The 16,225-nt window shown below is 41.2% G+C and overlaps 1 protein-coding gene across 4 annotated transcripts in view; it reads right to left on the minus strand.

Annotated features, from left to right (window-relative positions):
* Nucleotides 1-16,225, minus strand: part of EP300 (E1A binding protein p300) — a 532,137-nt gene that overhangs the window by 67,028 nt on the left and 448,884 nt on the right. For all 4 annotated transcript variants that reach the window (XM_033935072.1, XM_033935073.1, XM_033935071.1 and 1 more), the window contains exon 27: nt 6,077-6,242. In XM_033935072.1, coding sequence (XP_033790963.1) covers nt 6,077-6,242 — 166 coding nt within the window. The remainder of the gene's footprint in view (nt 1-6,076; nt 6,243-16,225) is intronic.

Below are 16,225 nucleotides of genomic sequence, written 5' to 3' on the forward strand. Positions count from 1 at the left end.
AATTCGAACCAAAATGAATTCTTTAAAACTCTTCAACAACTGATCATACCACTGGCTACTTCAAACCTTATAGTAGCAGGGGACTTCAATGCTGTAATGGATCCTTTATTAGATAAAAACCCAAGTAGAGTTATGAAATCTATGGGACTAGATAATTTGATTCAATCTTGTGATTTAATAGATATATGGAGAATACTTCATTTTGATGGTCGGGAATTTTCTTTCTGTTCTCATGTTCACAATTCTTTTTCAAGAATAGATTATATCTTTACTTCAAAACATCTTGCACATCAAGTGACACAAGCAGCCATTGATCCAATTATTCTATCTGACCATGGTGGAGTGTGGATCAAAATTAAAACTACAGATCAAAATAATAACAGACCAATTTGGAAAATAGATAATACAATGTTGGTTGACAAAAATTTTTGTGAAAATCTTCTAACAAAAATGAAAGAATTTTTTCAAATAAATGATAAAGATGATATTAACAAAGAAACTTTATGGGATGCCTTTAAGGCAACAATTAGAGGACAAATAATTTCTTATTCGGCTTTTCTAAAAAAACAAATTAAAAAACAATTTTTGATCTTAGAAAAAGAGATTAAAAATTTAGAATCAAAACTTATAGAAAAATGGGAATATTCTATTCAACAAGAATTATTAAAATTAAAAGGTAAATATAATGAGATCTCATCTAAGATGATTAGGAAAGATTTATTTTCTCAACAAACATTGTACTATGGTAATTCAAACAAATCAGGAAGAATATTGGCAAACTATCTTAAAGCGAAAAAAAGAAAAACAAAATTAATAGCAATAAAAGATGAAAATGGAACTATATATACACAAATTGAACCTATTTTAAAACAATTCTTAAAATTCTATAAATCTCTTTATTCTTCCGAAAATTATCTAAATAAAGAAAAAGATGGTTTTGAATTTTTAAAAATGTTAGAGGGTCCAAAAATTCCTGAACATATAAAACGAAGTTTGGAAGAACCAATATCACTAAAAGAATTAGGAACAGCTTTGAAGTCCCTTAGAGTTGGATCCGCTCCAGGTGGTGATGGATACACAGTGGAATTTTATAAAACATTTCAAAACTTTTTATTACCCTATTTATTAAATCTTTATCAATATCAACTCAATAAAGGTTGTATTAAAGGCACTATAGCAGAATCTTTGACTATTGTTTTGCCAAAGTCCAATAAAGATCCCACTTTGGTATCAAACTATAGACCAATATCTTTAATAAATGTAGATGGAAAATTATTAGCAAAAGTACTTGCGCTAAGATTAGCTAAAGCTCTCCCCCATATAATAGGTATGCATCAAACAGGATTCGTTGCTCAAAGACATTCATCTCATAATACCAGATTAACATTCCATATGTTATATTTAACAAAGAAAATGAATGAACCTACTTTTGCAATTTCATTAGATGCAGAAAAGGCCTTTGATAGAGTAGAATGGCCTTTTATGTATCAAGCAATGGAATGGTTTGGTATCGGTCCTGGATTTATACAAATGATACAAACAATGTATAGCTCCCCTTCTGCTAGACTATATATTAATAATACGTTTTCAGAAAAATTTAATCTACAGAGAGGAGTTAGACAAGGATGTCCCTTATCCCCTTTGCTGTTTGATATTGTTTTAGAACCCTTAATATTAGCTATCCAACAAGCTAAGGAGATACAGGGTATACCTCATTCAGATAAAGAATATAAGATATCTGCTTACGCAGATGATTTATTATTATATCTGAAGAATCCAGAATCCACCATTCCACATCTACTTGAATTGATTGAGAAATTTGGAAATTTTTCAGGATATAAAATTAATTGGAATAAATCAGAAATTCTTCCACTAAATATACATTGTACAAAAGGTTTATTTGATACATTCTCTTTTGTTTGGAAGGAAGAATATATTAAATACCTTGGAATTTTGATAACAAAAACAGTAGATGAAACAATGAAAATTAATGAAAAATGCTTATTACAAAAAGTAACAGAAATGTGTGAGCAATGGAATCCTTTGCATTTATCTTGGTGGGGAAGAGTACAAACTGTAAAAATGATGATTTTACCGGTAGTATGTTACCAAATGGGGATGATACCAGTTTTCTTTCAAGATTCGTTTTATACAAAAATAAATAGGACTTTGACAAAATTTATATGGCTTAATAAAAAACCAAGAATTGCTCTAGCGTCATTACAAAAACCAATTAAAGAGGGAGGGGTAAATTTTCCCAACTTTTATAGGTATCATCAAGCCTATATCTTACGTCATGGTATGTATTGGATCCTCCCAGAACCCACAAATAATATTCCAGACTGGTTTTGGCTAGAATGGAGGCTTATGTTTCCATTACGTCTTAATCATGTAATTAGTATCAAAATGCCAAGGTTATACAAAGATCATAAAATATTTATGGATACCTGGAAAACTCTAAAATACATAAGTAATCTTACTCAAATTCCAATTAGTAAATCAACCAACCAAACTATATGGCTAAACCCCAAGATCAAAATTGGCGGTTTTAAAGTCATCTGGAAACATTGGATGATAGCAGGCATTCGCACTTTGGATGATGTAATTAAAAATGATAAATTGCTGGAGTTTTCACAATTGCAACAAAAATTTGGTCTCAATAAAACACAATATTTTAAATGGTTGCAATTGAAGCAATCTATTCAGAAAGGGTTCCCTGAATGGAAAGATCTCGCTAAATATCACAGTTTGGAATTCTTATGTTTCCAGATGGACTCAATAGGTCACAAAGCCGCACAGTGGTATAAATTAATATCCGGATATATAAATAAAAAACCAAAAAATGGTCTTAGAGACATTTGGAGCATTGAGATAAAACACCAAATTAGTGCATCTCAATGGCCACGACTTTGGTCTTGGAGGCTAAAATGTACGGTGTCAGCATCTATGAGACAAACTTGGTTTTTTCTTCTTCATAGAGCTTTTTGGACCCCTACTCGTTTACAAAAAATAGATAGTTCAAGATCTAATAGATGCTGGCACTGTCATATTGAAATTGGGACATTAGATCATCTTTTATTCTTTTGTCCATTTATCCTATCATTCTGGAAATCAATTTGGCCCCAAATTAACAGAATGTTAGAAAATCCAGTAGCCTTGACATATGATACTATATTATTTGGAACAACTATGAGAGCAAAAAGCCAAATTTCATCCAGTAATAACAAACTTTTATTTATTTTAACTGGAATTGCAATACAACAAATTACATTCAATTGGAAACAACATGATAGATTGAACTATATGTTCTGGTGGAATTCGGTATGCCACATATATAAAATGGAACTCGCTATTGCAACACACAAAGGATACATGAATAAATTTAAAAAAATATGGGGACCATTAACCGATTTTTGTAAAGAAGGATAATTTTTCCCATAAATAACACTGGAAACATCTGAAGACCGTTAACATGATTTCTCTAATGAACTTTTCCCATGATAAGATAATTGTTAAGAGGGAAATGGGGTGGGTTTTTCAATTTTGATTATTACATACTAAATTAATATTTAAAAAAAAATATACAATAAAAATGATTTATGTATTATTGGTTGGGAAGGAGGGTGGGACAGGGGATTATAATATTAATGTTATACTTGATATTAATATATGAGTTAGTCAAGTGTGTATTTAAGTTTCTATTGAGTTTATTTGTAACACTTGTTGTAACACAAAAAAATGAATAAAGATTTAAAAACAAAAAAAAAAAAAAGAGAAACACATAAATTAAAAAGAGAAACACAAGTAATGAATCATTTAATCCAACTGGTATTTTGTAAGAGTTTTACATTCAAATATGATCACATATACATGAGAGTGTATAGAACAGGGGTCCCCAAAGTCCCTCCTTGAGGGCCGAATCCAGTCGGGTTTTCAGGATTTCACCAATTAATATGCATTGAAAGAAGTGCGTGCACATAGATCTCATGCATATTCATTGGGGAAATCCTGAAAACCCGACTGGATTCGGCCCTCAGGAGGGACTTTGGGGACCCCTGGTATAGAATTAGCCCATTAGAAAAAAATCATATAAATTGTGATTTCAGTGTTAGAGATTTGTTTGAGTTTCTCTGAGTCATCAGAATTGAATATCATTTCTGGTACCGGTAACTCTTCCACATATTCCTTGGTGAAGACTGAAGCAAAGAATTCATTTAGGGCTCCTTTTATCAAGCCGCGCTAGCGGTTTAACATGCGTAATAGCATACGTTAAATCTCCAGCTGCGCTAGCCGCTACCGCCTCCTCTTGAGCAGGCGGTAGTTTTTGGCCAGCACGGGGGTTAGCGCGTGATGAAAAGTCGCGTGCGTTAACCCCACTAGCGCGGCTTGATAAAAGGAGCCCTTAATCTCTCTGATATGGCCTTGTCTTCCCTGACAGCCCTTTATATCCCTTGGTCGTCTAGTGGTCCAGCTGATTCTCTTCCTGGCTTCTTGCTTTTAATATACCTAAAAACGTTTTTACTGTGTGTTTTTGCTTCCAGCACAATCTGTTTTTTCAAGGCCTTCCTTATTAGCGCCTTGCATTTGACTTGTTATTCCTTTTGCTGTTTGCAATGGTCTCAAACTTAAACCCTTTTCAGGGCCACATTTTGGATTTGTAGGTACTTGGAGGGCCTCAGAAAAAATAGTTAATGTCTTATTAAAGAAATGACAATTTTGCATGAGGTAAAACTCTTAATAGTTTATAAATCTTTCCTTTTGGCTAATTCTTAATAATAATATTGTCATTTTTTAGCTAAAGAAACATATGATCAAGAAACTGTTTTATTTTACTTTTGTGATTATGATAAACATACCGAGGGCCTCAAAATAGTACCTGGCGGGCCGCTAGTTTGAGACCACTGATCTATAGGATATTCCAACCATGGATGCACTCTCTAAATCACAAAATATTTCAAAATAGTCACTGTCAATAAATGGTGTTAATGACTCAATATTTTTGTGATATCTGAGCAAATTTTTTTCTCTCTTTACATTAATAGTCTCTATCTAGTCACATTTTGACGGAGCTTTTTATAAACTGACTCCCCTTATCTTAAAAACAATCCTGCCTGTATTTTCACAATGCAGGTAAAGAGCCCTTGCCAACCACATGATAGAACTCCAAGAGTCCTGGTAGAACATGATTCACCACTGATATAAACTGGGTGTATTTTATCACATGCCTTTTAATATCATGAAATATCCCCAGCAATACTACTACATCTTTAAAACAAAAGCTTTTCATTCTCTTTGTCTTTCCAATTAAAACTGGTGACCTGACTAAAAAAACAAACCCCTTTGAAGTATGGGTAAGCATTCAATATCAAGACAACACAAGAGGTAAGAGCTTATTTTAAACAAGCAGCCCCTAACAAACTCTACACTCTAGCCCAGATATATCAAACTCTGGCCTGCAATGTAATAAAATTTGGCCCGCCATACAATTACAAATTTGCAGTTAAGCTGGCCTGCCAGCAGAAATTTTTGTTACAGACCACGCACTATTCATCTTTCTCTGCTGTTAGCCGCCAACCTCTCCCTAAGCAGAAGATTTTGTTTTTTCTGAATAAAGTAGCATGTGATTATAATGTTAGCCCACTTGGATATATTAAAGTTCAACGAACTTTATACTTTCAAGTAGAATAGGCCTGTCTGTAGTAGGTGTGAACTAGGATCTAAAAGAGAGAGGAAAAGTCTTATTTATTTTATTTACATCACAGAGTTGGCGTGGGGTTGGAGAGGTTGTAACCCTATACTTCTACTAAGATTAAGGGGTCCTTTTATTAAGGTGCACATTTAGCGCGTGCTAAATCGGTTAGCGAACCTTAATAAAAGGACCCCTAAGTATCTTAATAAAAAAATTTGGCCCACAACTTAGCCTATGTTTTAGATTTCGGTCCCTTATGTGTTTGAGTTTGATACCCCTGCTCTAGCCCAATGAAAGCATGTATTCTCTTAACTTCTCAAGAGAAGATCTCATTTGCTAGTCCTTTTCTAATAAGTACTGTAGTCAGATTATTTTCTGAACACTAACCTTGTAGTCATGTACAATCCTCTCTGACACAGATTTATCCAGCATCTTCTTATACCACTCTTGCAGTCTCTTAGGCTTAGGTATTTTCTGGTCAATTGGGTGACAGTGGAAGATATAATCATCCCCTTCACTAGGTGGGCAGGCCCAGATATGCCCTGTTGTATAACTGAAAAGAAGGGAAAACAAAAAAAACAAATATTAATTGCATAGAATTTTTATTTTAAATATCTAACAACAACAACACTCTACCATCAAAGTGCACCTCTTTTTATTTTCTTTCCTCGAAATTTTGTAATCTTCCCAAAAACATAGCAAGCTACCATTTGGAATACTGTTCTGTCCTCAGCAGTCAACTCAAATTCACAAAACCAATTTTTTGAACAATCAAAACCCTGTTCAAGACTGAAACAACTTTGGTATCAAGGGGATTTTCACTTACTTAAGCAACAGATTAAGAAATCCAATAGATGCTGGCATTGTAGATTAGAAGTGGGGACTTTAGATCATTTAATTTTCTTCTGTCCATGTGTAAATGCCTTTTGGAAACTAATTTGGCCCCAAATTAATAAATTATTAGAAAACCATGTCAGACTCTCTTATGATACTATATTATTTGGTACAGCAATGAGAGTCAAGAGCCCGATTTCTGCTAATAATAACAAGCTTTTATTAATATTGACAGGAGTCGCCATGCAACAAATTACTCAAAATTGGAAAGATTATACTAAGTTAAATTATACATTTTGGTGGAATTCAGTTTGCCACATATACAAGATGGAAAAGATGATAGCGTTACAACAAGGAAAATTTAATTTTTTCAAAAAAATATGGGGACCATTGACTACTTACTCTAATGATCAGATGTCTTAAGCACATGGTTAGTTTATATTTGGGTTAGGGTGGGAAACATGTATTATATGGTCATGGTAATATTGATAATAGGGGGGTATCTATAAGAATATATGATTGTATTTACAAGTGATTTGTGAAAATTGTTGTATTATTTATAATTCACTTGATGTAAGATTTAAAAATGAATAAAGATTTATAAAAAAAAAAAAAAAGGAAATCCAAGAGAATTTGGTGTACAATTCATAAAATTAAAATTTACAGATGTAATGAGACAAAGCATACATAGCAACTATAACACAAGACAAATTTGTCACGCTTATTACACAGGGCTCATTAACAGTGCTATAAATCGAAAAGTGGGTATCACAGGACAATTTTTGGAATGGATAAAGATTATATACTAAGCCACTGGCTAGCTTGCAAATAAATGGGCAGCAATGTGTTACCTCTTAGTTGGTGTGAGGTACCAGACAGGGCTGCTCCATGTCGCCACTAATATTTGCTTTAATAATGGAGCCTCTAGCCCAAAGTATTCACAGTAATATGGCCATTAAGGGAAAAATAAGTGGGAGTTTAGAAACTAAGCTATTATTTTTGCAGATACTCTTTTTTACTATAGGACGCCTCCGCGATTCTTTACCTGAGATTTTAACTATTCTGACAGCCTATGGAAGGGTGCCAGGATTTCAGATTAACACAAATAAATCTGTCATTTTGAATTTGGCAAGTCTGGAAGATAAGCAATGGTTACACCATCGCTATTCTTTTCACTAGGCGGCAAGAGATATCAAGTATTTGGGGATCCAGTTTTCCTCGAGTATCGATGAGCTATATAATTTGAACTATCCTCCTCTATTGTGGGATTTGTGGCGCAATTTGGACAAGTAGGAACATCAACAAGTGTCTTGGTTGGGAAGGGTACATGCACTCAAAATACTCTATTTGCGGGATCGCGTCAGAGGGAACGTGCTACCAAGGTGGAAGCGGCCTGCGAGGTTTGCTACAGCTGGCTGGCGATCCTCAGCAGGCTGCTTTGCAGAGGAGACCAGGTGAAGGCAGACGCGAGTGAAGAGGAGCAGCAGCGGCAGCAGTTCGTGTCGGCGGGCCAGATTTAATATAAAATTTAAAATGTCTGGCAGGCCAATTTTTAACACACTGCAGGCCAGTTTGACATGTCTACCCTAGGGCATTACAGGTAATATGGTTCCCTTGTCTCCACACTTAAAAACCGAATAAGCCTAAATTTAAATTTATAAATTAAGAAGCACCCTCAGCGTGAGTTTGAAAGCTCTTAAAAGCAGCTCAACAGAGCCGCTCTGATGCTTAAAAAAGCAGAGCTGGCAAACACAGAGCAGGCAATGCTACTCCCATCAGCCACACACCATCTTATTAAACTAAACTAAACCTTAAGTTTATATACCGCATCATCTCCACGGAAGTAGAGCTCGGCACGGTTTACAAGAACTTAAAAAATGAGAAAGGATAGGAAAAGGTTTACATAAGTTTATAAATAGAGTAGAAAAGTAAGGGGAAAAAGAAATTACATGTTAGAGAAAAGCCAGGTTTTTAGTTGCTTGCGGAATAAAAGGAGGGAGCTCAGGTTCCGCAGCGGGATAATAAGGTCGTTCCAGAGACCTGTGATTTTGAATAGAAGTGATTTTCCCAGTTTACCTGCATGGAGAATACCATGTAGGGAGGGAAAGGATCGTTTTTAATCTTTGGGCGGGCCTGGTGGAGTCAGGGCACGAGGAGTTAAAGGAAAGTGGGATTAGGGACGGAAGGATGCCGTGAATAATCTTAAAAGCCAGGCAAGAACATTTGAATTGGATTCTGGAAATCACTGGGAGCCAGTGAAGATTGGCCAGGAGTGGGGAGACGTGGTCAGATTTACGTTTTGCAAAGATCAGCTTGGTTGAATAAGCTGGAGTCTTTGGAGGCTTTTTTTTTGTTAAGCATAGGTAAATGGCACTGCAGTAGTCAAGTTTGGAGAGGATGATGGATTGGACGAGGACGGCGAAATGTTTTTGGCGGAAGCAGGGTCTTGCTTTCCTTAGCATGTGGAGGCTGAAAAAGCATGATTTTGTCAAGGAGTTGATGGTCGTTGAGGGAGAGAGAGGAGTCAATAATGATGCCAAGGACCTTGCTTGAGAACTCAAGGTGTAAAGCAGCGCCTGAGGGTAGTACGAATAGGGTAGGCAGGTGTTCTAACTTTGGGCCGAGCCAGAGTAATTTTGGAATTTCACATATTTATTTGGCACGTGTTTACACTGAAACTGCACCTATTAAGCACACAGGAGCACCTAAATGATGGTGTGCGGCTGGCGGGAGTAGCATTGCCTGCTCTGTGTTGCCGGCTCTGTAGTAGTTAGGGAGTAAGGAGGTCCAGCAAGCCCCCCATAAAGCAATGTAATGCCTCATGTCCAGTCTTTGAGATTTATCATAGGAGCGAATCTCAAATTGTGTCATCTCTCTCAGCTTTCCTCGCCATTGAGCGACGGGTGGAGAGTCCTCAGAAGCCCAGTAGGTCAGAATCAATTTTTTTGCCACCAGGATGGCATTATACAGGAATCTACATTGAGAAGGAGATTGGTCCTGCTTTTGCAGCATAAGAACATAAGAATTTCCGCTGTTGGGTCAGACCAGTGGTCCATCGTGCCCAGCAGTCCGCTCACGCGGTGGCCCTTGGTCAAAGACCAGCACCCTAACTGAGACTAGCCCTACCTGCGTACGTTCTGGATCAGCAGAAACTTGTCTAACTTTGTCTTGAATCCCTGGAGGGTGTTTTTCCCTACGACAGACTCCGGAAGAGCGTTCCAGTTTTCTACCACTCTCTGGGTGAAGAAGAACTTCCTTACGTTTGTACGGAATCTATTCCCTTTCAACTTTAGAGAGGGCCCTTGGAGAGGGTGAACAACCTGTCCTTATCTACTAAGTCTATTCCCTTCAGTACCTTGAATGTTTTGATCATATTCCCTCTCAATCTCCTCTGTTCGAGGGAGAAAAGGCCCAGTTTCTCTAATTTTTCACTATACAGCAACTCCTCCAGCCCCTTAACCATCTTAGTCAACCTTCTCTGGACCCTTTCAAGTAGCATCATGTCCTTCTTCATGTATGGCGACCAGTGCTGGACGCAGTACTCCAGATGAGGGCGCACCATGGCCTGGTACAGTGGCATGATAACCTTCTCCGATTCCTGAAAACCCAGGAGGGTGCCATAATCCCACTCTATAGATCTGTGAAGAACAGAATCAAAAAGGCCCAAGAGCCCCTGCCAAAGGGTAAGCTCAGTGCACTCAAGAAATTAGTGGAGATAGGTACCAAGTTTACATTTACACTTGACACAAAGATCACTGCTCCACAACCCAAGCTGTGCCCCCCTATGCCTGGTGATATAGGCTCTTTGTAGTATTTTATACTGCATTTCCTGATAATCTGCCAACTTAGAAAAGAGATAAAGGGTCTGGAAACAGTCCAAGAACTGGGAATCAGGAATACTCTGGCCCAAGTTCCCCTCCCATCTCTCCCGCAAGGTGCACATCCCAGGAACCCGGGAAGAGAGCCTCAAAACACCATACCAGTGGGACAACTGGTTAAGCACAGGTGGAGTAGCCGCAAATATCTGATCTAGAGACCTAGAATCCCAACTCCCTGCCATACACACATTCCTGGCGGGCAGAGGACCAGTAATGACGCAGCTGCATAAAGGAAAACAGATACATATGGGGAATTGCCCATGCTGTCTGGACCTGTTGAAAGGATGGAAAAGAAGCTTCCGAGAGGTCCAGTAACTGTGCCATGTGACGGCAGCCTCGCTGTGTCCACTTCCGAAACACTGACCCACCCCCAGCCAGGCAGGCACCCTAAATTGCCCTCAAACAACAAGGAGAAACTGCTGACAGTAAGCCTTGGCGGCGGCACTGCCACCACTGCAAAGCTGCCAAAAAGGCAACAGAAACCTAGAGTGGCCTCCTGAGAGAACAGCATGTTCCGGCTGAGAGTGTAGTAAATTAAAGAATTGAAAGGGTTGGCTCCAGCTCTCAACCCAGCCTGGAGGAAAGTAATGATCATGTCCTGTGTAGCCCTCATGGATCCACTGCTTTAAGGCAGTGAAGCCAAAGCAGCACCATTTGGAGGGGATAAAGTAATTTAGGAAGCAGGACCATTTTTACCAAGGCCACGTAGCCCAACAGGCCCAAAGGAAGATCATGCCACATTTGACACAATTTCCCAATGATATCAAGATGTCGGAGGACGTTCCTAGAATAAAATGTAGCAGGATTGGTACTCAAATATTTACCCAGATAGCATACAGGAGTAGCCAAAGGTGGAATAGGGAGCAAAGCATGCCACAGTTCCATGGGGCCTCCAGCCAGTAACAAAAGCTCGGACTTACTGCAATTAACCTGCAGATCCAACAGTGCCCCAAAGTCCCGCAAGATCGCCAACACCTCATCTAAATGGATTGGAGCCTGGTCCAAATACAGTAAGATGTCATCTACAAACAAACTAATTTTGCATTCATGCCCCCCCCCCCAAATTCCCCAAACACTGGGGGCCTGTCATATCTTGAGGGCCAAAGGCTCAATAGCCAGGAGAAACAATAGTGGGGAGAGCAGATAACCCTGCCTAGTCCCCCCGCTGCAGCCCACACGCTTCCGTCAGACCTCCATTAATTAGCAACCGAGCCTGGGACTGAGTATACAGTGCCCTGATCCAATCCAAAAAGAGGCCCGCAAAACCAAAACCCTCCAATACCCAAAATAAATACTCCTAAGAAACACTATCAAATGCTTTCTCCATATCTAATCCCGCTACTGCAGATTGTCCCCCCTTACCCTTATGCTCATGAATGGCCCCCAATACTTTCATCAAATTCATCGACATATAGCGACCGGGCACCAAGCCCACCTGATATGGGTGAATCAAGTCTGGCAAAAAACATTTAAGACACCGCGCCAACGTCATAGCTAGCAATTTGACATCCTGGCCCATGAGGGAGCCCACCAGTTCGGGGTTCTTTCCCAGCTTTGGCAGCAGCATGATATGTGCCAGGTTCTCGGGAAACTGACCTGTAGCTCCTGCTACCACATTGCACATATGACTAAGCGGATTAGCCACTAAGTCCCGTAGCATCCAATAATATTCCGGACACAAACCATCCGGACCCGATACCTTAGCTAAAGTAAGGAAACTTATCATAGTAGACATCTCATCCGCCGATAAAGGGAACACTCAAGACTGCCACCTGGTCAGCAGTCAACTGGGGAGTCCCAAATCCGTGAAAAAAGTGGTGAGGGCTTCCCTATCCAGAGGCCGCTGCCCATACAGACTGACTCCCGCTTCTTTCGTTGACCAGCGATGTACGCGATAATGTGCCCACGGAGTACCGCCTTAAAGGCGTACCAGGTGACAGGACCCATGTCAGATGTATTATTCGTAATTGGTTACCTACCCAGTACACCCGCAAGAAAATGTGGAAGTTCGGGTCATAATACAAGTGAGGAGGCAGTTTCCAGGAAGAAGTCCAAGATAAAGGGGCTATACTCAACCGGAGTCTCACCGGTGCATGATCAGAAATTGTGCTCTCATATATTTCAGAATGAGTGGCCATAGAGAAGAGGCGCTTATCCAGGAGAATGTAATCCAACCTTGCATACACCTTGTGGGCATGTGAGTAAAAGGTAAAGTCAGTATCATAAGGGTGCAGGGTGCGCCAGAAGTCTACCAAGTCCAAGTGTTGGGCAAGAAAGCCTACCCCCCGATTGTCATGATTCCTGGTTCGCACTCTGGGTTGTTTTCAGTCCACTCCCGGGTTTGCAGTGATATTGAGTTCCCTATCCAGAGCCAAATGATATTCAGTGTGCTGAGAAATATGGGCAAGAACAGAGAAGAAAAATTTATGACAAACATTGGGAGCGTACAAATTACACAGCAATAGCTTAAGGCCCCATAGCTCACCCAGAACCATCACAAACAGTCCTCGTTATCATGAATCTGTTTATGGAGATGGAAAGGGAGACTCTTGTGTAGAAGTATAGCAACCCCCCTCTTCCGACCCCCAAAAGCTGAAGAGAACACCTCCCCCCACCCAGAAGCGTTTAAGTTTGGCATGTTCCAGTCGAGAGAGATGAGTTTCTTGTAGGTAAGCAATGTCAGTGCCAACCTTATGACTGGACAAGCCTAGATCTCTTTACCGGGGATTTGATGCCGTCCACATTTAGCGTGATCACTTTTAGTTCAGCCATATTCACCCCGGAAAAGAGAGGAATCGAGCAGAAAATTACTGATGCCAGTCACTCTAGGGCCTCCCAGCTGAGCCCCGTGGCTATTCAAAGGAAGCTGACCACCACTGTGTGAGCATGAAGAACCCCCCAACCTGCACTCCGAGCAATATCCCCTCCCCCCATCATACCACCAAAAAAAACCACCACCCCTCCCCCCAAGCCTTCCACGTGTACCCCGCACACATCCCAAAATCTGTCCCCACAGCATGCCCAGAGAACACACCCGCTCCCCCCCACCCCTCCATTTCGCTTCCCAAGAATCAGAACAGTACAGAAAACCATCCGACACCCCAAACACAGATCCCCACAAATTGATAAAACACAACAGGCAAACAAGCAGAAAACCCCAACACACTGGAACAGAGCTATAGCAAGAGAAGCAGTCCCAGGAAGAGCAAGGCAAGAGAAGGCCTGATAAAGCAGAGAGTCCCTGATGCAGGCAGTCAAAGAACAGAGCCAGGCAGCATACCCAGGGCCTGCACAAGAGGTCCCCTAGGAACAGCGCAGGTGACAAGATCCCATGCCTATGGGCCAACAGTTGTACAAGATGTGGGGCAAACCCTCTCTGCCGGAACAATGACGATCACAGGTGTGCTGTGAGCCACCCCTAGCTTGGGCAGAACAACACAGAACTAGGAGACTAAGTACTCCATCAGCCTATCATGCCCTCAATCAGACAGTGATCATAAAGACCAGCTTGGGAGTCTCTCAAATGCAATGTAGAGTGCAGCAGTCGATAATGGCTGATCCAAGCACCCTGCAGATCCCAAAGCGCTCCCCTAAAGCAAATCCAGGACGCAGACCATAGTCTCACCAGTTCTGGTACTACAGAAAAAGTTTATCCATGTAGGCTCGTGCCTCATCCACAGCGTTAAGGGTCACAAAGTGTCCATTCTGCCAAATGCGAAGATGTGCAGGGAAGACCAAGGTGAATTAAACTACTCTATTGTGGAGGTAAGTGCAGAAGGGCGACATCAACTTGTGCTGGGCCGCCACCCGCACCGAGTAATCGTTGAAAAGATGATTATGATCCTTCATATTCCAGGGTTCCAGATTTTCAGAAGGCCTTAAGAAGCATTTCTTTGTCCCTCCAATTGCTAAAGCGGGCAATTGCGGTACGCCCCCTTTTTCCATCTTACGCCCTAGTACCGATGCGGTGGGCCCTCTCATACTCAAAACGAGGGCCAGATCCAGACAAGCCGAGTTTACCCGGCAGCCAGTTGCTGAAAATGCCATATAAATCGGCATCTTTAACCACCTCGGGAAGGCGCAGATTATTACGCCGGCTCTGGTTCTCGAACTCCTCCAACCGATCCTGCATCTCGATGCTCTGTCGTCTCAGCTCAGACACCTGCGTTTCCAACGCGGTGAACGTGTCCTCAGCTGTAGAGACTCGTTGCTCCACTTCCACAATCCAGTGGTTTTGGGAGTCAATTTTTTCATTGACCTCCAACGCCGACTTGAGGCAGTTGGAGGTCAATTGTTGAGGCAGTCTGCCAGTGCTGCCGAGACACAGAATACTACCATGGACTCCACCATCCAAGAACAGATGTAAACTAGGTCAGAGCACATTTGCTAGGAAGACCTCCTTGACTAACCACACCGTCTGTGAGAACTCCTTCAATACATAACTCTCCTTAAAGCTCACATATCAAGCCTTTTCTATTCAAAGTTACTTCACAGCATTCCACTGGTTGCTGATGGAAGCACGTGCAAAGTTTAAGTTTGGATGTTTCTGCTTCAAAGTACTATCCGGTTTAGCACCTAAATATATACCGTATTTTTCGCTCCATAAGACGTACCTGACCACAAGACACACCCTAAATTTAGAGGAGGAAAACAAGAAAAAAAAATTCTGAACCAAATTCTCCCTGCCAGGCTCTGCACCCAATCTCACACTCCTTGCCAGGATCTGAACCCTGTCCCCTCTCCCTGCCAGGCTTTGTACCCTGTCCCCCCTCTGGTGGTCTAGTGGTAGGCAGGGACAGGGCACAGATGTCAAGGCAGATGACTTTTTAAAATATACAATGTCATCTCAGTAACAACTATAGAAAAATAGACAAATATAGTGCAAAATATAGACAACAGATATAAATTCTCAAAACTGATATTTTGATCACTAAATTAAAAATAAAATAATTTCTCCTACCTTTGGTTTTCTGGTGATTTCTTTCTTTCCTTCCTCAGGCCCAACAATTTTCCCTTCTTTCCTTCCTCCTATGTCCCCCTCACTGCCTTCCAGCTCTTGTCATCTCCACCCCCCCCCCACCGTTGTCTGGTGATTTCTTTCTTTCCTTCCTCAGGCCCAACAATTGTCCCTTCCTTCCTTCCTTCCTCTTATGTTCCCCTCACTGTCTTCCAGCCTTTGTCTTCTTCCCCCCCCAACTCAGGCCTAACAATTGTCCCTTCCTCTCTCCCTTCTATGTCCCCCTCACTGCCTTCCAGCCTTTGTCCTCTTCCCCCCCCACTCAGGCCCAACAGTTACCGGTATTCCTTCCTCCTGCCCTATGTTTCCCTTACTACATTCCAGCCTTCTGCCCCCCCAAGCCCGCTGAATTCAATTACCTTCCGCTGCTGCCGCTGTGAGGATACAACAACAAAGCAGCAGCAGCAGGGGGTTTGGACTCCTGACTCAGCAGCAGATCAAGGGAGCCGGCACGGAGCGAATTGCTGGGAAAGGCCAGGCGGGTGCAGCGATTGCACGCTGCCGGCCCAGAAGTCTTACCCCCAACGTCAATTCTGACATTGGACTGAAGGTCAGGACCTTTACTTATGCGGGCAGGAGCAGAGCCCAGGAGCAGCAGCGGCTGGCGGCGGTCAAAATATGGTAACGGCTGCAGGGGGGGGGGGGTTGTATTTGCTCCATAGGACACACCCTTTATTCCACCCACTTTTTGGGGGGGAAAAAGTGCGTCCTATGGAGCGAAAAATACGATAACTGACCTTTTCTCTTTCACAACCAACAGACATAAGAGAAGCTTACACTTGAAGTTTGTTTCTCCACCGGTTAGAG

The sequence above is a fragment of the Geotrypetes seraphini genome, chromosome 2, assembly GCF_902459505.1.
Source record: "Geotrypetes seraphini chromosome 2, aGeoSer1.1, whole genome shotgun sequence".
In the NCBI taxonomy this organism is placed as follows: domain Eukaryota; kingdom Metazoa; phylum Chordata; class Amphibia; order Gymnophiona; family Dermophiidae; genus Geotrypetes; species Geotrypetes seraphini.